The sequence below is a fragment of the Fundulus heteroclitus genome, chromosome 24, assembly GCF_011125445.2.
Source record: "Fundulus heteroclitus isolate FHET01 chromosome 24, MU-UCD_Fhet_4.1, whole genome shotgun sequence".
In the NCBI taxonomy this organism is placed as follows: domain Eukaryota; kingdom Metazoa; phylum Chordata; class Actinopteri; order Cyprinodontiformes; family Fundulidae; genus Fundulus; species Fundulus heteroclitus.
The window spans coordinates 3,768,620-3,793,391 of NC_046384.1; the positions used below are offsets into that span (position 1 = coordinate 3,768,620).

Genomic DNA, 24,772 nt, shown 5'->3' on the forward strand with positions numbered 1-24,772 from the left:
GGTGAGGAAACAGACGTGTTGAAGAGGAATAAAAGTCTAATTTAAATCAAGTTACAACAGTTATGCATTTAAAAAAGATAAACTTTGAATTAGCATTAAAACAAGGGTTCTGAAACTTTTCAGATAACAACAGATAGATAGATAGATAGATAATTGATGTGCATCTTGTAAAGTTTTACAAAAAGGGAAATATTTAATCTTTTTAGCACATCAGCAGGAAATCATCTCGCATCACACTCTGGAAACCCTGCTCTAAAATATACAACAGGTCCAGTTTTTAATACATTTTGTATTAACTTAATGCAAATATAAAATAAAGTTCTGGAAGCCAGAAAAGTTTTAAAAGCATTTATCTCAAGTTAAAATAATAATAATAGAAGTAGTAGTTTTTGTAATAATAATAATGAAATTAAAAGCCATGAAGTTAGTTTTCCATTATTTTATAGAATTTCTTTCCAGTGTACATAAATATATCTCACTGAGGCATGGCTCCATAAATACACATGAAGAAGAAGAAGCAGAACAAACACGGTCCTCTAGTACCAGGGCTGGATTTCTGGGTAAATCAAAATACTTTCAAAGCTTGATTCAAATCTCATTTTCTTACATAGAAACACTAAAACAGATCATCCACATTGGTTCAACAACAGCATCTGATTTGAGCTTCAGCAACAACTTCCATAACAGCTCAGCGTCAACATCCTGCTGTAAGAGCCTGTCTCTGTGTGGATGTGTGAAATTCTTTGCTTCCATCCCATTTTGAGTTCTCCTCAGTTTAAATATTGATCCCAATTCAATCTAATTTTCATCTCCAGTAACATAAATTCTGCATTAATCATATCATTATAATCATCAACATCTTCAAACACATGTACATTATTTGTTATTGTCTTCCTTCTTGCTCTTCTTTCTTCACCACTACAGTTCTTTGAAATATGGACTTTAACAAAATGCTGAGCTAAATCTTTAGCTTTACTTTTATTATCTAAAATAGTCTTCTCCCCACAAATCATTACAGGATAATTAAAGACAACCTTGGTAAAGCTTTGCTGTATCTGATGACATACTACTACAGCCTACATTTCACCTCTACAAAGTGTGTCCCAACCCTTTTGTCTGTCATTCACACTGAAGTGTTAAAGGACAATATCCAGGAGAAAGACAGCACAGGCTCATCCAAAAACGTCATGGCCGATTGGAACAGTTTTATTGAGAAGTAGAGTTGTTCCAGCTAAGTGTTATTGACATTCAGCTTTGTGTTAAAAGGTTTTGATCTGAGGGCTGTAAAGTTACATAGGTTTTGTTTTTAAAAGAACAATGTGTATACACATGCAAAATAAAAAAAATGTGTGCAACAAGTACGATCTGTTTAATTTTCAAGTTAAAGGCTAAAGAGTTCTTATCTAAATGACGTTTTCTAATGGTACAGTCAAAAGAAATCAGTGTGAACATTTCAGGCCATAATATTATGGCTAATGGACAAAAGGTCCATTCCTATTGAGTGTAGCTTCTTACTGTTTGCATTGCGCTACACCACCTGATACAAAGCTTGTTTTCTAGCACTCACATTTTGGTTTGTAAAAAGTTGACTTCCTATATTCTACTGTTAAGCGCTACTGCACCCTGTTGGCAGTGAAACACCTTCGGTGGACCCAGCCCGTTTTACCCTTGAGGCGATCCCAACTTACATATTACTTTGGAATCAAGACACATGAAATAGACAAGTATACTTCAAGCTATATTCACACCCATGCAGGGGCCGTACACATCCGAACTGTGTCATCAGTAGAGAAACTGTCACCTCCGAGACGCTACCTGGTAGATTTGAGTCATTTCCTTGTGTCCGGTGCTATCTAAGTGTGGCAGGCAGTTCTGGGCTAAGCAGTTAGCTCCTCTTGACCCAGTTGATATCTTAACACTACCAACTGGAACAATCCTCCAGAAGACTGTAAAAAGTGCTTGAAAGCCAGAGTTCCTGTAAATCAAGATCATAAACATTTGTTTAGGATTGCATTTGTCTGTTCTAGTTAAACTGTTAACTGAAACATCATTTAAAATTGTAGTCCAATTTGTTTGTTTCTATTTTCCTACATTTTAATCATGTAAAGCCCTTTGCATTGTCCTTGTACTGAAATGTGCTATACTAAAAAACTTGCCATTTCTTGCATTGTATGGTTTCTTCTGTGCTTGTTCCAGCTAGATTTGTCGCCAAATCTTTTTCCACATAGATCACAACAGAAAGGCTTCTGTTCTGTATGGATTCTCATGTGTCTGATTACATGTGATTTTCGACTAAAGCTTTGTCCACATAGATCACAACAGAAAGGCTTCTGTCCTGTATGGATTCTCATGTGTCTGTTTAAACTTCCTTTCACGCTAAATCTTTGTCCACATAGATCACAACAGAAAGGTTTCTGTCCTGTATGGATTCTCATGTGTTTGATTAAATTTCCTTTCTCGCTAAATCTTTGTCCACATAGATCACAACAGAAAGGCTTCTGTCCTGTGTGGATTCTCATGTGTTTGTTTAAATCTCCTTTCTCGCTAAATCTTTGTCCACATAGATCACAACAGAAAGGCTTCTCCCCTGTGTGGATTCTCATGTGTCTGTTTAAATGTACTTTTTGACTAAATCTTTGCCCACATAGATCACAACAGAAAGGTTTCTGTCCTGTATGGATTCTCATGTGTTTGATTAAATTTCCTTTCTCGCTAAATCTTTGTCCACATAGATCACAACAGAAAGGCTTCTGTCCTGTGTGGATTCTCATGTGTATGTTTAAATCTCCTTTTTTGCTAAATCTTTTTCCACATATATCACAACAGAAAGGCTTCTGTCCTGTATGGATTCTCATGTGTGTGATTATATGTGATTTTCGACTAAAGCTTTGTCCACATAGATCACAACAGAAAGGCTTCTGTCCTGTATGGATTCTCATGTGTGTGTTTAAAGTTCCTTTCTTGCTAAATCTTTGTCCACATAGATCACAACAGAAAGGCTTCTGTCCTGTATGGATTCTCATGTGTCTGTTTAAACTTCCTTTCTGGCTAAATCTTTGTCCACACAGATCACAACAGAAAGGCTTCTGTCCTGTGTGGATTCTCATGTGTGTGTTTAAATTTACTTTTTGACTAAATCTTTGTCCACACAGATCACAACAGAAAGGCTTCTCTCCTGTATGGATTCTCATGTGTGTGTTTAAAGCTGAATTTCTCATAAATGTTTTGCCACAGTCTTTGCAGCTAAGCTTAACTTCTGTGTGGCCTTTCCTAATTTTTTTCTTCTCTGTAGAACATTTCTTATATTCAGAGTCTGACAAGTGTTTCAGCTCAGACAGAGGGTGTTCTACATCATTGTCCTCTTCATCCTCCTCAGTGTCTTCAGCCTCTGAAAAAGTGGAAGCATCTCCATGATCTTGTATCCTGATGGATTCTTCTCCATCATTCTCTTCTGGAAACTCTCTGACTTCAATCTGGTCTGAATAAAGCTGTGAGAGCAGCAGAGACTGTTCATCATCCAGACTCTTTATGGGAGGAGCAGAGACTGGAAACCTGATGGCATTAATCACCTCCTTCCCACTGAGCTGCTCTCCTGGCAGACTGATGTAGACTCCCTCCTGTTCCTCTTTTATGTGGGGGGGCTTTGGGTCATGTAGGTCAGCATGAGGTCTGTGGTCTAAAGAAGCTTCTTCTTTAACAATCAGCTGCTGCTTAACATCTGCAGGAAACATTGAAACACATTATGCAAATTAGAAAATATTTTGAACTTAGCTTGAACTGAGGCACATTTTAATTCAGATACATTTAGTAAATTTTGTTGGATTAAATTCTTTGAAAGAACATGTAGAACAGTAAAACACAGAATAAAATTACATGACTGTATTTGTACTGTTATTTGTAGAGCTACCTATTTTACCTTAAGTGCTGCTGACACAACATTGACCTTTTCAGCCATGCTTTAAAAACAAAATGTTAGGTTTTGTCCAATGTGCCTCATGTGTCCATGTCCAGACATACAGTACAACGGATTATAAGGTGCACCATCAATTTCTGAGAAAACTTAAGGGCTTTAAGTGTCCTTAATAGTCCAAAAAATACAGTAATAAAATGAGTGCAAGTAGATGTCATTTTATTTAAATGTAGAAGTTTTGACTATTCTGCCACAACTACAATATTTTGATACAATTTTCTGATTATGAGTGTTTCAAATAAGCCAGGTTAGCAACACTTTTTATTTTGGGATTTTATTGAGATTTCTTTGCAGCACTGTAGGAGTGGTCACAGAGCCTTTCAGCCTGAAGCAAATAAAATGTTTGCTCAAAAAGTGTGCACCACGGGAAAAATAGAAGGCCCACTTAGTTTGTTTCTGCAGCTGGGTTGGAGCACATTCCATAAGCCACGGGGACTGTCTGCAAAAGTTTAATCCATTGTCCAGTGTACCAATCGCCTGCATTTCTAGTGGAAATTCCTCACACTTTCTGCCAGTGGGACGAAGCGGGGGGATAGTAGCATTTTGGTTAAGCTAGTCGCTCTGAGAGCTGTTTCTTCTCCAGAAGTCACCCACCGAAGGGCACAGAAGGGCTCACTGTACGTCCTTGACTGCTTGGAGCAGCTCAGTGGATTGGTACATATAAAAACAGTTTGATGGGAAGATTTCTTCCCGCCGAGCAGATATCAAATTGACAAACAGAAGCTTTATGTACCTGGACTCGTGTCAGCAAGCATAAGGGAGAGTCTTTATTTGGCTGCACTGTTTTTGTTCAAAAACACGATCATCTCTTTGCTAACACACGTATTTCAATTTGAAGGAAGTGTTCTGGTCATATGGAAGATTTGGGATTTAACTTTTTACTGTAATTTATGCAATTCTGTCTGTGTTTCAGCATCATGGAAATTATGGGTCTGAGGAACTAGCTACTTTATCGAGATGTGCGCTGTTTATAAAGCCAATGTTTTTTGTTGGGGGGAGGGGGGGGTATCTTCCTGGGCATGTCTCAATTTTCTTGGGCGGGCCGCCCATGAGCACGTCAAAATGATTGGCATGAGGGACAATAGATAAGGACCGAGATAGGGGGCCAGACACGGAGCCCTCCAAATACTAACATTCAAACAACTCACCATACACACAACAATAGACATCCAGGCTGGGTTAGTCCCTGCTCCCCCTCCCCCAACTTTTCAGCCATGCTTTTAAAACAAAATGTCGGCCTTCAAAATGTCGGATTATGAGGTGCACCATCAAATTTTCAGAAAATTGAAAGAAGTCAAGTCAACAAGGAAATATCAGGGGATCATTAGCTATACCTAAAACTAATACGTTGGTGGTGATTTAATAAATTCAGCGTTAATCAATAAGAAAATAAAAGCATAAATTATCATCTCAGTCACTGAGTCTGGGCTATTATTAATGGCCGCCCGACATCGAATCCTGTGACGTTATGTCGCGGTAAGGTACTGCGCTCTACAAGCTAATCCAGTGCTTCTCAAATGGTGGGGCGCGCCCCCCCTAGGGGGCGCGGTGCAATACCTGGGGGGGCGCGTGTGACCCTGGGGAACAGGCTTTTTTTTTTTTTTTTTTTTGGCCGTACTAGTATAAAGTGTAATTGCGCATCCACTACAGTAGGGGCAGTGGTGCTCTCATTGTTACCTTTGTCACGTTTGCGACAGTGCAACATTTTAAGACTTACAGGTTTGCCTTGGTTACCAGTGTTGAGTCAACAGAAAGCTCCGTCTGCGTTCTGTCTACAGCCTCCGTTATTCAACATAACAACCCCCAACATGAAAAAGTTTTTAACAGGGATGAAAAGGAAAGCGGAGAGAGACAAAGATAATGAGACAAAAGAAAGTCACCCGAAAGCTAAGACGAGGAAATACGACGAAGCGTATTTAGCGCTTGGCTTCACGGTGACTACAGTAGGAGAAGAGGAAAGACCGCTGTGTTTGGTGTGTCTAAAAATGCTCGCAGCGGACAGCATGAAGCCAAATAAATTAGCGCGTCACCTAAATACGTTACACCCCAATCACACCAATAAGCCGCTAGAGTTTTTTCAGCGAAAACGTGCTGAATATTGCCAACAGTCATCCCACTTTGTGAAGGCTACTTCAGTAAACCATTGAGCGCTGTTAGCATCATATAAGGTGGCGTACCAAATTGCGCAGTGCAAAAAGCCCCACACCGTAACAGAGGAGCTGATACTGCCTCCTCATTTTGATTAAAAAAAGAAAGAAAAAATGAGCACAAATTGTTTAATTCATTTTGGTTTTGTAGGTTCAAGTGTTTTATATATTGTGCTCCTGAGTTAATGTTGCTGAACTGAATATATATTAGTTATTATTTTTATAGTTTATAGTTTATAGTATATACTATATATAGTATATATATATAGTATATAGTTTTTGTAGTTTATTAGTTATTATAATAATTAAATATTTATTGATCTGATTTAATTTTGCAATGGTGCAATTAGTTGGTCAAACATGTTTACAGTTTAAACAAGGATTTATTTATTTTTAATTTCTTAAAACACGATTTAATAAAGTTATTCTTTGTAAGTTTGACCATATGTCTTTCTTTTTTTCTTTAATGTTAATAAGGATAAAATGTTATGCAGGGATGGATAGTCACGGTGGGGAGTGGGGGGTGCGAACAGTTTTCTTCCTGCTAGGGGGGGCGTAACAGAAAATAATTGAGAAGCACTGAGCTAATCCAATAGGAGCTGTTGTACACAGCTGCGAACAGAAACAATTATTTTGGATTTCCAGAGGACTTCACTATTGAAATTCGCGAGAGCTATTGTTGAAGCAACCATGCTTACATGCATGGCAGTTGGATGTTCCAATACATCAGGTAAAAGTGGAAAAAACAGTTTTTTCACCTTTCCAATTCATCATCCACAGAGTTATTTTTTTGGGTTGCCAACTTGAGGAGCGAGGATTTGCCATTGAGCTTCTGTCCAGAGAGAAAACACGTCCTCTGTAGCCAACATTTGGAAGAAGAATTTGCCGGGACATTTGTTTACCCGACCAGAGCGGCGGAGTGATACGACACACTTAGAAAGTATGCTCACTGTTGCGAAGCCCACTTATTTTATGCAACTTTGGTCTTATTTTTCTAAAGTCTCTTGTAAATTTCATAAGTTGTGGGTTGCAGGGTTTTTTTTGGGCTGATAACTGCTGAAAGTAGATTAGGCGGTGCAGATCACCATTTTGAGCAGAGATTGGTTCTAAAGATGAGTTTTTTACTCATCTTCTAAAATTGCAGAACCCAACCCATAAACCGTACTTTAATGCTTTTTTGTTGTCTTTTTATGTCTTCAAAATGCAAAATTAGCATTACTTTAAATTTAAATGCTTAATACCATGTCTATCTTTGTTTAAGAGGTTAAAAAAATATTTCGGCATGAAAACGGGTATTTATTTACAAGGGGACAGATAGGGCACTTGCTGTACAGCCGATACCGCGACCTGACGTCAAACTGGGAGGAGGCAGTACTGTTCTTCACCAAGATGGCTGCCCCCATAAAAGGACCTTCAAATGAAAATTACTCTTAATTAATAAAGCTTATCATTTATTGAACAGTATTGTTACTGTTTCACCGTGCCGTGACTACGGTGAAGCACCCTCGGTGGACCCAGTTCGTTTTACCCAGTCAGGCGACCCCCACTTACTTTTTACCTTGAATGTAGGACGCATAAAACAGACAAGTATGCTTTTAGTTATATTTTATCTAAGTAAAGACAGAGAAATAGTTACAGTCACACCAGCGCTGATGGGCCCCTGATCGGCAGGAGGCCTCGAGTGCTCATCACGCAAACATTATAAAGGGATCTCGGGACACACCCATACAAGGGCGGTACACATCCAAACTGTGACATCAGCAGGGAAGCTGCGTCACCTCCAGGGTGGTATCTGATAGATATGTGCCAATCTTTTGGGTCAGTGCCATCTAAGTGTGCCATGCAGTTCTGGGATAAACAGCTCGTTCCACTTGACCTTGTTGATATCCTAACAGTCCCCCTGATGATGTGTCATTATGGCACATCACCAAAGATGATCAACCAGTGGAACGACAACTCTCAGTCTGTCCCTCTCCCAGAACAGTCGGTCATTCCGTCCAGTCCAAGCAATCCACGCACGTCAGCTTCCGGCTTCCAGAGTCCATCCATCTGTGATCTCCATGGCAGTCGATAGTGCGGTTCAGTCTCTGGGGTCACACAATCTCTGCTGGTGTGACTGAAAAGCACTTTGTAAAAACAGTCCAGTTGTCCGTTAGCCCCCCCTGTTGGTGTGCCCCAAAGGCACATCACAACGAAAACAGTTCCGAGAAAAGGGCCGGACAAACCACAATGGAAACATCTTAGCATCAATCAGCATGAATACTTCATAATTCAGCCTTTTTTACTCAAGCCCACAGTCCAAGCATTTTATCTACAATTTAGGGTTCAACTATTCAAGCTAGGCCTGTTTTAGGTTCCTATGCGCACATTATTTTAAGTTTACTTTAGACTATATAAGCTAAAGGTGTACCTTAATCAAGGCCAAATTCGTCTACTCTACCCCCACCCCAAGAAACCTCCTACTTGGTTCTCCCCTCTCCATTCCTATGGACAATCATCCAACACCTTCAGTCCTCACAAATCCAAGAGTACCAGTAGGGGGCATCAGAGGGCAGGCTGAGTCTTCATCACAAAAAACCATCTCTAAGAAATGGCAAAAAAGTGATGGAGCCCCAGTCAAGGGCACTCCCACTCTGGGCCAATCTGAGCGAGAAGACACCCTGTATTGAATCTAGAAATTAGCCTTACCGAGTAACTTATGGATCTGTGATAGCCATCAGATCCTGGTTCTCTATATAACAAAGCAAAAAGTTAGCAAGAACTGCAGGTCTTGGTGTGTGTGTCTGTAACAGAGAGTTTCCATTCTTAGTCATAAAGCCATAGCGATCATCATAATGCAACATCACAGTATAAACATCATAACACATAAAATCAAACATGGTGATGGAAGTCAGTGGAGAAGAGAAAGGAAAAAATCAGGTTTGTGATATAAAAAGAGTCTGTACGTCAATAACGCAAAGTTAATGAAGCCTTCAGGCCATTCAGGCACAAGGCAGAAAATAATCTAATCGCGCTTAGGGTCTCTTCAGGCAACTCCTCCCGTTGAAGAATAAGGAATCAGAGTTCACTGGCTTCTTCATCCCCAGTCCTCTTCTTGGTTCCTCCGCATGGACAAAAACGATTTAGTTGGATGGTAATGAGTGTCCTGTCCTTTTTCAGGCAAGAAGCATTTTATCCCCAGGAAAATGCTCTGTTGAGATGGTTGGCAGACACCAAGCCTTGTTTACTGTTGGATAACAGAAACAAGGTGTAATTAGTGTTCTTATCAAGACTCCCAATCCTTTTTATATTTACCTTCTTCAAACACTTTCACATCCAGATATTTCCGTTCACAATCATTATGCTCTTAGCTTTACCTCCTTTACTGTAATCATTAGATCTTGCATTACTCTTATACAAAAGAGAAATCTGAAAGTTCAACGTTATCTACAGCAGCATTTCTCTATAATTCTTTCCCATGTGTGTCTCACCTTACAATTGTCCAACAGTTGAAAAGATCTCTGCAATAGAAATTTATCATCATATGTTTCATGGCTACTGTGACACGGTTCATCTTAATTTATCTAGCACACAAGGAATTGTATTAAAACCTTTCAGAAACTTCTTACTGAACCAGCTGCAAAATACTTCATATTTTTCTAAAAAGTCCAACAGAAAAACCCTTAAGTTTGTAAAAGAAAGCTCCACTATATATATTTGCAGAATGATGTTGTGATATTAATCAGAAGCAGCCCTATGTACTTCTTGTCTTATTTTGAAAAGCTCAACCGGGAAAAAGAAAGTGTGTGCCTGCCCGTAGCGCACACGGAGTTGTGATTGGTTGCTATTCAGGAAGTGGGTGTAGCCCAGGGCGGAGACAGGAAGTAGTTCTGTGAATCAGTTTCAGCTTGACGTGCATCAACCCAAAAGACTTGTAGTTGAATGCGCCCTCCACCTGAAGCGAAGAGCAATTCTAACCCCATTAATTCTTGATTTTTTAATCCCTTCTGCTTGTTTTAACAGACAGCTTTTGTAAGCGACCCTGGTTTTATCTTATGTCCCCCTGTTTGAATCTTGTTTGAAACAAACCTTTAAACTGTAATATGCTGTGAGCAGTAACTCATTGTTGCTTATTAAACACATCGCCCCCTGACCATGTAAGAAGCTCCATACTGCTCTAGGTCTTTAAACCTTTTTCAGTCATTCAACATTAGTTTAATTGATAATACATCCAAGCATAACTATATCCCCAAGTAAATCAACCCTTTAACAAGTATCTAGTTCTTGTTCTCATGTGTTTAGTTTATCCTTGAAAAACTTTAAGCAGACATTACTCCGAGTGATTTTCTTACATTATCATACATTTATTATTATTACCTTTGTGATCTTATATCACCCAGTGATCTATAAATCCTTATTTTATGTTTGTACCGTCTTGTCCCAGCAGATTAAAAATTCCCATTCTAGAATTTGCTTGTTTGTTTCATCAATCACTGTCTTTTGTGATCATTGAAGAAATTGTGCAGTTCCTTTAAAACCTCTTAAATATTGACCACCCATTGGTAAATGATCAGCTTTAAGTTTTGCCCTTCTTCTAATTCTTTGTTTAGCCTTAGTATCTGCACCTTAAATTGACGAATAGTGGAATTCTTTGTATAAACACTTCTCTATGTCCGTATTTGTTTTGGCCTCTATAATTTTTTTCTTTGCATTTTAAGTGTGAACCTGGTCAGGATAGAGAAAGTCATCTCCGATGCTCCTTTTGGCAACCCCAGCAAACCCAAACATAAAATTGTTCACAGTCAGTGTTAGGTTACAGGTAATCCCTGTGGGAACACGACGTCGTCTCCTCTGTTCAACCTGGTTTCAAGCGCCTGGGTCATCGAAACACTCCACCACCTGCGACAAATCTCTGACATTTTCAAACCACAGCAGCAATTCCTGGGTGTCCACACCCCCTGTCTGAAATGTCTCTCGTCGTAAGCCCAGGCTTTCAGTTTCTCTCCTGTTAAGTGTCCCCCTTTAGAGCCCATTTAACCCAAAGAGTCCAAGAGTGTGTTTTAGGTGCGTTTCCTGAACGCCAACCTCTCCATGTCATGTTCGTGAAACCTTGTAGTTGAATTCCATCACCTGTGAAGCAAAGCAGTCATGCATAGTTCTTTTCAAGATTTTCTTTATCACAGCAGTAGTGTCACTGTCTGATGCCATTGCAGCTCTGATGTTCCTCAGAGCCAACCTTCATGCATTGATATCATGTTGGAGCTGTTATCCTCATCTTGTGTCCAGGAGTGCTTCTGCTGTCCTGACCAGATACCAAACGTCCAACTAATCTAATTGACCTCATTACTTTTCTGCATGTACAAGAGGACGATCGTTAGATTATCCTGGTCTAAAAGACCACTAGGTTAATAGATGACTAAACTATGTTTATGTGTTCTTTTCTTCTGGATGTTTTAACATTTAGTTAAAGAACAACTATTGTGCTATTTTGTGTTCAAACAGATAGTTGTTAAGTCTCCTCACACCTTTTAGGTAACTGCGTACAATTCCAAACTATTTACATTGGTGCTTTAATCCTAATTTACCCAAGTTATTTATTAGAATAAGGCATTATTCTAAACCTGCAGTTATTCTGCTTATATTGAAAAATTAGCTTGCTCACTCGTTCGTTCAGTCGGTTATGCTATTAACTGTTGCTGTAATGCCTACTTTAACTTTTTCGCCCACTAGTTTTTCCATGATCATAATTATCGCCCATTGATGTAATAGCATACATTGTTCTTATCCACTTTCCTTTTACGTTTAGACGGCCCCTCTATGTAATTCCCTTACTGTAATCCCCAATATAAGTTGTCAAACCTTTTAGGTTTAGCATAATTACTTAAGCTGCTCTATGCTCTCATCCCGTAACTTAATATTTTGGTGCAAAATGGATGTCTTTTAGCGGTTCCCCCTATTTCTTCTCATGCATGATGTATTTTATGAAGCTTATTGTATCTTAAAGGTGCCTCTTTGAATCTTATTCAAAACCCCCTGTGGGGTTAATAAAATTCCAAAACATATCTATATGTATTTTAAATGATTTAAATAAAAACTTTGTTAGAAAAGTAAAAGAAAATCCTTCTTATTAGCGGCCCAAAATCTCTACCAGCTTTGTTTCCAGACCAGTACCACTTGTCCGAATGCGTTTGACCCTCTTATCGCTCGCTAATAACAGCTCTGACTTAAAACAATTAACATCCTAGGGGTTTAATAATAATCTTGATTGCTTTTAATCTGAAAGTTTTCTTCTAAGCGCATCCGCCAATGTGTATGTTTCAAATGTGTGTTTTGTGTTTTAATTATGTGCAGGAAAATCTGATGTGAAATGCAGAAGGGGTGTCTGCCAACTCATCTTTGTTTCGTGTTGCGGTCCATTGAAGGTTATCCGATGCCTCTGTCTTTTCCCCCGCAATTAGTTGTCCATTTTCAGTCCTCATGTCTCAGTTCAGTACCACAACATCGTTCCAGGACGAGCATTGTTCATGAATCTTCTTTCTCCAACCGTTGTGTCTGAAACCACAAGGAATTCTGCCAGCATTTTGCCAATATGGATTTTGTCCAAAATCAAATTGTCTAATAAAAGAATTGTCTATCTTCATCCGTAGTGTAGTGTAAATAAGTTGAAAAGAAAAAATCAAAACAAAAATTACAAGAAAACTGTCTCAAAACAAAATCAACCACATCGTTCCCTCTGAAACAAAATTATTCTTGAAGTTTTTCACCTTTACCCCAGATCTTGATCCCTTAAAAATTTATCCAAGCAAAATATTTTACAGACAGTTCAACCTCTTTGTATAAGTTCATTAATAAAAAGCATTTCTCTTAACCTTGTAGCATCACATTCCCCATTAAACCTCTATGCAGCTTCTGCAAAAATTACTGATTTTTTTTTTTTTTCTAAATTTGATTAAAAACTGGATTAGGCAAGAGTCAAGTACATCACCTTTTTCTCCGTCCTCTGGACCACTGTGGCACCGCTTGGTACTAACTTGTCTCTGAGAATGCCTAAAAAGAGACTAAAATCTCTCCGTTAGCACATTCCAATTATATATGACCAGGTTTCCTTGCAAGAAAAAGCAGAGAACAGGATAGAAATGTTAATGTGAGTCAGTGGAGAGTGGAACAGTTGGAAGAGGTACATGAACAATTTCCAAAGCCACCTTCTTACCGCTAGAAGGATACTGAATACTGAATTGTACTTTATAACTAAATTTGCCTTGCCTTGCCAAGAAGGTCTCACTATTACCTGTCATAAGTTTGTTAAACTTAGCATAATTTAGTCACTTTTGTCAATCCCTGCACGTCCATTTTAGATCATGACTTCTTACCATACGGCCTGAAAGAGCTCACTTTCCAGAGTCTTCTGTCGGAACAAAAGGTGGCTCTACAGTTTCATCTCACATCATCTAAAAGAAGTAACTCAGAGAAAAACAATTCTGTTAGTGTATTAGGTGACAAAAGAAAACCTGGTCTTTTTTAGTGTCTTGGTTCTTAACGTGATGTGTCTAAGTTCTTGGTTGGTCCAGGGGAGGTAGGAATCTGTTGTTCCTTTTCTTTCAGCGTTTTGTATTAAAACTTCTCCTTTTCTTAAATTATCTGCCGAACATCCTTAAATGTTGTCACTTTTTTGCCGCTGGTGATGTAAAAATTAAAGCAATGGAATCATTTAACAAAGAAATAATCAAAATACACAAAACAATAAAAACCCGAAAGTAAAAAGTCTCCCAAAGCGTGCATTATGTGTGTTCCAATATCTTATAGCATTCTTTTGATTTCTTTCTAGCTCTTTCGATCATGCAAACTTAGTTATTAATGCTTTTCAATCTTAAATGGTCAAGGGTGAAACTTTAAAGCAACCATTTTCTCTTTCAGGCTTTTGAGCTTCTAGTGTTTTTCTATACATGATAAGAGTTTTCCCCGTAATTCAGCACATTGAGAAAGCTACCCAAAAACAAAGAGATTAGAAGTAGAATCCCTTCACAAGCTGGCTTTATTTTATTTTTCCCTCTGACATACTTTTCGTGCCCCCAGGCCAGAACACACAGACCCAGCCTTGCCATAAACATTCAGATGTTTAAATCATGGTCAGATTTGTTTATCATATCTTTTGTCCTGTTTCAGATTAAACTGACCCTCTGAGGCTTGCCTCAGCTCAGCATAACTAATAACATCAGATGCTTTTGTAACCGATGACATGCTTAATGTGGCCTTGTGATACCTTAACACTTCTCAAAATTTCTCATTAGCTGCATTCAAATCCCCAGTAAAAAGAAATAAAATAAATTAATACAGAACCCTTAGAAAAGCAACCATATTTAGTCCCATACAGTTTGTTTAAAGCACAGTTTGTCTCATCTATTTAAATCAAAAATCATGTATATCTTAGTGCTCTTAAATTCTTCTTTTTAGGCAGCTGTAAAATCCTTTTCTCCCAAACATTCTCCCATATGCTCCCCATATGCTGTTTGCCATTTTATTAATGTTCCAAAATTACAATATAAAAGCTTTTACTCTGTTATTATTTCAGCTGTCATGAATTCATTGACAAACACAAGCCAAACGCAATCTAATAGCATAACTGAATACAGCCCTAACGCCTCTGGTTGCTGTACTGCATATTTAAGCTCCAAACAACAAAAACTTTTATCCCCAGTCCCAAGTATTTCTTACAGCCCTGGGATATTTTCTGTTTAAGACACGTTAGCATATCTCAGTGTAACAATTTAATTTGGCCAGATATTTAATGTTAAAAAAAACTTTGTTATTTAAATCTCTCTTTTACTTTTACCTTTTTGTTAACCTAGTCCATGCTTAAAATGTCATTTGAATTACGGAGCTGCAGTTCTCCCAAAACAAATGAACATTCTGAAACCATGAACATCACACAGACGAACGTTTAGTTACATACGATACACAAATACATACATTTACATACAAAGATGACATTCAGACAGACAAACACGTGCAGGCCTGCTTTTTCTGACTGTCTTAAATAGTTCTATGTTTTTCATAGTTTTTAAACGTCTATAGCAACGCCGAAAGATGTATTTTCAACGTGTTAAGTTCCCGCTTAGTTTAAAAGTGGAGAGCTTGCGCTGGCTACGACCCCCGAATGTTTCGTCCAAACACGGTTTTACTCTTCAGCCCCGCAAGGATACAACTCTGTGTCTCGCAGACACCTGGACGCTTACCCCTTTTTGAAAGTTATACGTTGCATTTAATAGTTACGAACAATTTTATCCACAACGGAAGTCCCAGTCGGTCCCCACGTAAACGCTTCCCCGGTGCAACGCCCTTTTAGTTCCGTTTCCGTTTCCTTTTTATTTTTTATTTTATTAAAAACTTTCGCTTTTCTTTTTCTTATTAATCCAACTGCCCCGACCAACTGGTTGCACTTTGAACACCCCCCTGCGCCAAAAACCCCCAAAACAAAACAAAACACAAATACATTTATCTGTAACCTCACTTACACACAAAGACCCATTTGCACACACACACACAGACACACTCAATATCCGCGGATCCAAGCAGTCTCTCCCCCACTCACTCTGACTCAATAATCTCATTTCAACAGACACAATATATTGTACAAGACATGACGAAGGCAACAATATCAGACAGACAGCTTGCGCGCAAACTTTCAACATTCTGTTCACATATGCTGAAGCCGTCTCCCCTGCCCAACGTGTAGTGTCATTTAAAAAGGCCAGAATCCGTACTTACTGGATAAAAATGTCCTCAATGTGCTCCAAAGTTGCCGTGCCACTGGGGCCAAAGGAGCAGCTGTTCCTAGTACGTCAGTTCCAGCAGAGACTTCAACCGCATGTACCTCTTGTGGTTCCAGGTATGCTGATAAGCCAGTCCTCACATCACCAATAGCCAATACATACCCGCTTAAAGTCTCCACGAATGCTTTGATCCAAAGGTGCGCCCCTTTTCTGGGATCAGGGAACATGTGCCTCAGATGAACGTTGTCAGCACATGAAAGAGGGCTGTAAACAGCTGCATTCACCTGTCCTGTAGCACTGTGAGTCTGAAACAATGGCAGTTGCACACTTTGTTTTGTTGCAGGTAAAGAAAGATCAGTTTCGCTAGAATGCAGGTTACATCTGGGTCTTACGTCACAGCTTATCTGTCCCCCACATAACACCATACCAGGCACCTGCACCGAAGGGTCTGATGAAGTCACCACACTCCTGGCCTTGGATAACAGTTCTCCCTTATCACCATGCAGATTGTTTTGCATAGTTGTGTACTTACCTTCTTGTTTGAAAGAAGATGATTCCCTTACCCCTTGCAGATTTTCACTCTCTTGTTGTTTGTCGAGGCCTGAGAAGCAAATGCTGAAATAATGTTCAGTTAGTTTTATCAAGCCTGATATTTTGATTTCCTCTTTTTGGCATTTTTCTCTAGCAAACTCACCTGCATCAGCCGTTTCTACTTGTGCTTGAGCTAGTCTATTTTTTAACATTTGCAAAAAGTAAGTGCACATTTGGGCATCGGGTGGAGGTCCTTGTGTATCACCAAAAACCCCGTCTCTCCTCATTTTTTCACACCACTCCTCAAATTGTTTTAAATGGTTTTCAGCATCTTTGTGTGGGAAGTTTGCCATTATGCTCCTTTTTCCTGTCTCCAGCAGTGTTCCTAAAGAACCCCCTGGAGCTCATTTTCTGCCTGATTCTCAGCCATTCCAGCACTCACACGTCTTGGCCAACCTGCTGGGACAGCGTCCTGACCCCGGTCCAATGAGAGCTTATTTTTTATCTCTCAGACACCAAAACTTATTATGTTCCTATATGCCTTATAATTGTGTTTTTGCACGGCAGTTTCAATGAGCCAGTGTACTCAGGAAGAGCAGGTCATATGTCACCTGACCAGGTGCACCCATACCCTTCACTTCCACGGCTCAATGTAGTAACGTGTCTCACACACACACACACACACACACATACACACTCACACTCTCTCTGGCCAATCTTTAGTTAACTCTGTAGGTACCTCCGGTCTCAATCTCATACGCGCTCGTTTTTCGAAAAAGGCTGCTTTTATATTACCGCAAAAACGAAGATTTTTATATTCGTCCTCGCGGAAAATAAGGGAGCTCTAAACCCACAATTTCTAGGCTACACGATGTTTTAGAAGCCACGCGTGTTCTCAGTCTCATACGCGCTCGTTTTTCGAAAAAGGCTGCTTTTATATTACCGCAAAGACGAAGATTTTTATGTTCGTCCTCGCGGAAAATAAGGGAGCTCTAAACCCACAATTTCTAGGCTACACAATGTTTAAGAAGCCACGCGTACAGGCGTGTCTGTCAGAATGGCCGCTTTTATGCTAAACACAGAGGAACACGTATTTTCCTCTGTGCCTAACAAGGGGACCTTTTAAACCCTAAATTCTCAAGGTGCACAGTATTTTCGGAACCCTGGCCAAGGATTCCCGGACTCTCACCTCTGTGACCGCACGCAAATCCCAAATTCTTATCGACACGTTTGCAAACAATTATCCTCAAACCTTTCTCTGCCTTTAGAAATACAAAAAGTCGGCCCTCCAGGAAGAAAAAGACACTAGGAGATGAATGAAATCTCCTTACCTTTTGTTGCGGCCGCAAGCTGTGTGTTTTTCTTCCGGAATGACGTCCTGACCGAAAAAACGGAAGGTGGTATGTCGTCCTTTGGGTCCGGGTGGAAACACCAATTTGTTACTGTTTCACCGTGCCGTGACTACGGTGAAGCACCCTCGGTGGACCCAGTTCGTTTTACCCAGTCAGGCGACCCCCACTTACTTTTTACCTTGAATGTAGGACGCATAAAACAGACAAGTATGCTTTTAGTTATATTTTATCTAAGTAAAGACAGAGAAATAGTTACAGTCACACCAGCGCTGATGGGCCCCTGATCGGCAGGAGGCCTCGAGTGCTCATCACGCAAACATTATAAAGGGATCTCGGGACACACCCATACAAGGGCGGTACACATCCAAACTGTGACATCAGCAGGGAAGCTGCGTCACCTCCAGGGTGGTATCTGATAGATATGTGCCAATCTTTTGGGTCAGTGCCATCTAAGTGTGCCATGCAGTTCTGGGATAAACAGCTCGTTCCACTTGACCTTGTTGATATCCTAACAGTATGTAATAATTTTATATTTAAAGTACATTCAGCAGTTTGAATTCTGATTTTGACCAGACTTCTCCTTTAAGATATATCATCATAGTAATGATAGTGACTGTATCACAGTACACAAATGGCTACTGTGATACAGTGTGGGAAACACTGAGGCCTCATTTATTTCTACTTGTTAGTTTATTATCTCAAGCTACAAAGTGATGCAGTAAACACTGTTGTCTCTTAGCAGGGAGATTTATAGTTTCAGCCTCAGCTGGGAGTTTACATTGTTAGGTTACATGTTGCCATTTATTTTCCTTCTACTGTTTAAATGCACGCATGTTAATTTCATTGTTATTTAAAAATTATTCCTAGCAGGGAAGGCAAGTTGTGATTTCACTCTGTGAAATACATAAAACCGTATTCCTGATTACAGCTTTGATCTGCTGGTAACCCCATCATAAAATAAATGTGTGTTCCAAACTAATGTTCATGTCCCTTGCTCCAATCTTACTTTAAGTCTTCCAGGATATAATGTGACAGACATTTCAGGGGACTTTCCTTAAATTAAAACCTTTGTGTTTAGCTCACATAACTCAACACAAGACTTATTGTGTCATTTATTTGTGCAGTAACTGCTGAATTTTCTTGTTTTTGTTTTAATAAGGACATCAAAGAGCCTGACATTGACTGGGACGTTGCTGCTGAGTGTGATGGACATGTGGATGGTGCAATAGTGGTCCCTGAATTTCCACGTCCACTCAATGAACAGCAACTGGCTGAGGTGCAGTTGCTGCTTAAAAATGACGCTGAGAGTGATACTACTGAACTTTTTTACAATGTCTTAAATATGTGACTACGTTTTTTTTTCAGGTGCTGAGTAGCCTATAAATAATGACATATTTGGACCCAACATAAATAAAAATTGCCCATTATGGCCACGACTCTCCTTTTTTCTATTCAATACAAAAAAAGTATTTATCAGAATGCAATAAAATTGTTTTTGAAATGTATTTCCAGGCCCAAATTTATACTGAAATGATTGTGCTCCAAGGTAAGTACTTTAAATTTTGATGAATTGATGATCCATCCAGAATGTGATCTTCTTGCCTGTAGCCTGTTGATAGACTCAGAGCAACGTAAACAAATTATTACAGTAAATTTATTTTTTTTGGTGTGTGGAGGGGAGATGATGCACAAGTAATGCACTATTTTCTGACTGCTGATGTCTGATTCAGACAATATTCCTGGATTAATTTGGACATTTTAATTGGTTATCATCCCAGTCATGCAAGACCAAAGAAAATGTTAAACTTGCAGGAGAGCTTGGGTTCCAGGAAAATCAGAGACAGTTAATGCTTTAAAGAAGGCCCCTAAACATTTTCAAAGGAACTTATGTTAGGCCCTTTGTGTGTATCCTACCTTGTTAATTATTAGACGCATGGCTCAACACAGGAGAGCTACCTCCTCAGGACAAGACTCTGCTGTCCACCTACACCTTAAGGACAGAGGACACTCTTTGAGGACCAAAATGTTCATATTTTGGACAAAGAGGACAGATGGTTTGAAGGAAGCCATCTACATTAAGAGAGAGAAACCAACCTTAAACAGAGAAGGAGGCCTTAAGTGCCAACTCTCAAAAACTTACAATACAGCTATAGGTTTAATTCCAGCCAATCATCACTTCAATTCTCATCCTCATACGGGTGATCAAAACATTGTTGCGTTAAGCCAGGCCAATAACGATCCCCCCCGTTACAGAAGAGTGGACCAGTTTTGGTCTAATTTGCATGTTATCTAAGCCATTACAAGGCCTTTGTTGGGCAGCAGTATAAAGCCTGATACTCCACATTACTCCAGACTTTTTGAATTGAGAAAGCTTCCGGGATAGGAAGCGAAACGTCTTCAAACTTCGGAAACAAGTCCAGTTGTTTTGTTTTTTTACTTTTTTTTGGAACCCTTTTTCTTTACATTAGTGCAGTTGTGCGCTAGAGAATGACATTTTTTCGGGAATCCCGCGAGATGGGAGTCAACATTGGTAAAGATCACGTGATTGGGACGGTACAGGAATAAATATTAACGGGAGCAGATGGGAGCGGGAGCAAACCAATAGCAGGTACAATAAACTAGAATCGATGCCAAAACATAAAATGAAATAAAAAATGTAGGATCGCCACTGCCATTTCGTTATTTTTTTTTTTTTTTTTGAAGAAACCTAAACTATAATGCAAGTCAAAATAACTACAATACCCAAAAGCCAACAGTGCTTCCGGTCTATGTTTTCTGCCCAGCGCTCAAAAACCAGCAATGGGGGATTAAACCGCTAGTGGTGAACTAAACCTGGAGAAGTTGGATTTGCAACGCAAAATCAGAAGTAAGGACTTATCTATTAAACTCACAGAGCGACTGTAAAGTTGCAAATATTAACAAACTTGATAAGAGTTGAATGTCACTGTGTTAACACTCAGTACTCTGCTTGTAAAACGTGTTTCCTGGACTCATTTCCCAATATGCAACAGTGTAATAATATGGCCAATAACTTAAATATACTTTATTATTTTATTTAGTATTATTCGAACAGTTGTGTTTTTTTTCTGTTTTAACCCACTAACTGAACAACATGTTAACACTTTTCATGTTTACATGTCTACTTCCATGTCTGGTTAGATAAAAATGAGACGGAGCTCACTAGACCTACTTGCTTTTATTCTGTTTTATTTTCCTATATTTTAATCATGTAAAGCACTTTGCATTGTCTCTGTACTGAAATGTGCTATATAAATAAATTTGCCTTGCCTTTGCCACATGCAAAGCTGCTTGGTATTCCTCCCTGGATTACAAAGGGCATTTAAATATAATGCAAATATAGGTTTTAACATCGTAGTTTTTTTAAACTGTGGCACTAAAATAATTACCTGATTACCACACAGCTTGAATCACTTATTCACCTCTTCAATGTGTGTGCCTCTAATTACTATCTGTCTGGTAGGATTAGATCTATGCAGTGTGGATTCGGGCTATGTATAAAATTTCCTACATTATCACATAAATTAATCTTATTGTGTGTTGCATTTTAAAATTTTAAAGACAGTGACACACATTAATCTTTATAGTTTTGTCTGATAGGATGCTAATGAATCCAGAGAGTTTTGGCCTTTAGCTGCAACACAGGACACAGAAACAAAGTAAAGCAATCCTTACTGTTGATAGGAGCAGCAGTTAATGGAAAGCTGCTATCAGTCTCCTCCTTCACAAGGAGCTGCTCTCCTTCCTGATGGACCCCGGGTTCCTCCTGTTCCTCCTTTATGTGGAGGGGCTCTGACTCCTGCTGCTCCCCCTCAGGACTCTGTTCTTCAGGAGCCTCTTCTTTAACATCTGCAGCCAACACTGAAACACATTACATGCTTTATGAACAACTAGATCTTTACAATGTTACAACGATGTCAACAGATGAGACTGAAACTGATCAAACTGCCAAAGGCGTCATGTTGACCACCCCATCCCCATCTTATTGTAGCCGTGGCAACAGTGGACAGATACAAGCACTAATGCAATGTTTTTACAACTTTTAGAAAAGAGGGAATTAGGTGTGGAAATAAAGCCGTGTTTCACAATTAAACCTTCCAATAACTGAAAGAGCTAACATGTATAGGCTTAAGTCAGTACTGAATGTCAGTTTTTGGCAACGTCAGCCTCACTTACACCTACAAACCCCCTCAATGTTAGCCTATCACAATGCTGACCCCAAACTTTATTTGGTCCCTAACTTAGACTTGTGTACCAAAACTAAGGACATTCACTGGGTATTTCCAAGTATTACATTTATCAGAGATTTTACCAATTACCTGTGTGGCCTGGGCGGAACCTATGCAGGTAGCCTTCATAATATAACCATGTATAAAGATACATGATATAGACAGAAGATGGCTAATTGTATAAAGCTGTATTCTATCATTTAAGTGACAGCTAAGTGGAAAAAAGCCCTCCACCCAGACATATTTTCTAGGGGAGACTGCTCATTGCATTGCATTTGTACATTATGGAAATACTGCATTTATCATTATCATATGTTAGGAAAATAGAGTAGAGTTTATTTTTCTACTATCAATTTTTTTTCTTGGTCAATATTTACTCTTATCTGCTACTCTTTGTGTTTCTTTAGAGCTAACTTTGGATTAGACAGGTTTGTACCTTTTTCTTCTCATTTTTGCCTCATTGTTAATAACTGTGTACGCACAGTTGCGCTGGACGATCTGAGAAAGATGCAAGTACCCGGTTCAATCCCCACAGCCTTGACTCTGGCTCCCTGAGCAAAACCATTAACCACAGATTGCTGCCCGGGTAACACACAGGGGCAGACCACTGCTCCCCAGGGGGATGTGAAATGCAGAGAACACATTTTGTTATAATGACAATAAAGATTGTTAATATTTTTATCAAAAAGAACTTTATGCTGAACGGTGCTACATGCTAAGCTAGCATTAGCACCTCCTATGCCACATGCTAAGCTAGCATTAGCACCTCCTATGCTACATGCTAAGCTAGCATTAGCACCTCCTAAGCAGAGCTGCAGGCTTAGCCAGTTTTCTGGGGGAAACCCTGCAACGAGTTGTGATGAAGAGGAGGAATCCATCAGCTGCTGAAAACGGCTCCTAAACTTTAGCTCCATCCACACAGTTAGCATGAAGAAGGAAATCTCCAAACCTGATGGGTGCAGCAGAACTCTGGGCTGGAAAACATCCCCCATCATTGGTGTCTCCTCTGCTGCGTCCTGCCGCTCTTTGAGCTCCTGCTTCCCTCCAGTTTCTCCGCTGTGCCTCCAGCTGCTGGACTTCTTTCCAGACTTCATCACCTGCAGCAGCTGCTGCTCTCTTCCAGCCTCACCAACACTCCCGATTCTGGCCTTGTCACTACCCGATCCGTACCGGTAGCACGATCCGTACCATCAACTCATCTGCGCAAGCGCGAACAGAATAACTTCCGGGTCGCCAAAAAATGTAATTACGGTACTGAAAATACTTATTTCTATACTTAAATCATTAAAAAAATGCTAAACTATATCGTAAATAAAATATTGATAACTTTTCTGAAAGAAATTGATACGTTTTACATTCTCTCCATTGTATTGCTTGACGTCATCACCGGATATGCTCCAGCATCCTCCAGTCCGGGAATATATCATTGCATAACGTTTATCTGAATGCACTCTGCTAGTTTTATTGCTTGTTCAAACAGGACTGGAAAAAAATATTTAATCCTTAATTATACGGTGAATTTCGGTATACAAATAATCTTGTTCTAAACTTTTATTTTATTAGAAAGTTAAAATTAAATGTCAATCACTTTTGCTTTAACATTTTCCTCCCTATCCTCTGGTAACCCATACAGTCTTAGAAACCATCTCCGCTTGTATCTTTCATTCTCAGTGAGCCGAGTGTCCATAAGTTTTATAGTTTTTTCATGACTGTTGCAAAGCTCAGATAACTTTTTGTTGTAATTTTTCAAAGCTTCAATTTCAGCGAAGGCAAAATTCAGGGAGGTTTTCAGTTCTTCGATACTAGATTTGTTATCTTTTACCATCAGTTCCAGGTTATCAGCTCTCTGGTTGACTGCAGCCAGAATGTTCGCCTGAATATCCTCCAGGGACAAGTCGCTTCCTTCCTTTCTTTTTACTTTGAAGGCAGGGCTGGAAGAGGGGCTACCCACCGGTGTAGCAGCCTCCGAGTCCGTTGAGAAGTCGCCGTCCATTTTCCCGCCTTTGATTTCTTTTTGGCTAGCAATGTAATTGTGGTCCATTAGCTTCAGCACTTGAGCTCTTTCTTTACGTTTCTGTTTTCTATTTTGCTTTTGTTCGGACATATTATGGCGAAAGAACGTTACCAACAGCAACAATGTAGTTCCTCCGTCGTTAATGGAAAAGTTGGGAGGACAGAAAACTGTTATTAAGCGAGCCGCTCTGTGGATGCGACTGAGCGCTGCTTCGCCATTACCGGAAGTCCGCGCCGCAGAAACTTGAAGAGGGACGAATTGGAATTTGAAATCAGAAAAGCTCAAATTAATAAAGTATTGTAGCAGTGTTTTTTGATATTGAAAATGCATATGATATGTTGTGGAAAGAAGGTTTATTAATTAAAATTATAAAGATGGGTATTACAGGTAGGATGTGTCGGTGGATCAAAGATTTTCTAACTAAAAGACAAATACATGTCCAAATAAGTGATTATCATTCTGAGAAAAATATTGTTGAAAATGGTACTCAACAGGGAAGTATAATAAGTCCTTTATTAGTTTCGGTAATCATAGATGATGTGTTTTCTTTACAACTACCAATAAGTATGCTTGAGATTCAGAGTTTCAAAATATAGATAATGGAATAGGTTTTTCTCTTTTTGCTGATGATGGAGCTATGTGGAAGAGAGGAAGGAATTTGGAGTTTATTACTAAAAAGATGCAAGAAGCTATTTTTAAAGTTGAAGAATGGTAATTAAAATGGGGATTTAAATTCTCAGTGGATAAGACTAAAACAATGTT

The 24,772-nt window shown here is 39.3% G+C and overlaps 1 protein-coding gene across 1 annotated transcript; it reads right to left on the reverse strand.

The window, feature by feature from the left end:
* Positions 1 to 424: 424 nt before the first annotated feature.
* On the reverse strand, positions 425 to 23,989 carry LOC118557963 (gastrula zinc finger protein XlCGF57.1-like). Its single transcript, XM_036128496.1, has 2 exons — positions 23,819 to 23,989; positions 425 to 3,368 (listed from the first exon to the last, which is right to left on the reverse strand). Exons 1-2 carry the CDS (start codon positions 23,987 to 23,989, stop codon positions 2,139 to 2,141), a joined length of 1,401 nt encoding a protein of 466 aa, XP_035984389.1. The 3' UTR covers positions 425 to 2,138.
* Positions 23,990 to 24,772: the final 783 nt, after the last annotated feature.

What these genes read in the sequence shown, in the direction of transcription:
- LOC118557963 (XM_036128496.1), bottom strand. Translation starts at nt 23,989, where the DNA reads ATGGACGGCGACTTCTCAACGGACTCGGAGGCTGCTACACCGGTGGGT. An exon ending in CTGATAACCTGGAACTGATG is followed by an intron (nt 3,369 to 23,818) that starts GTAAAAGATAAC and finishes GACACTGAGGAG; the next exon opens with GATGAAGAGGACAATGATGT.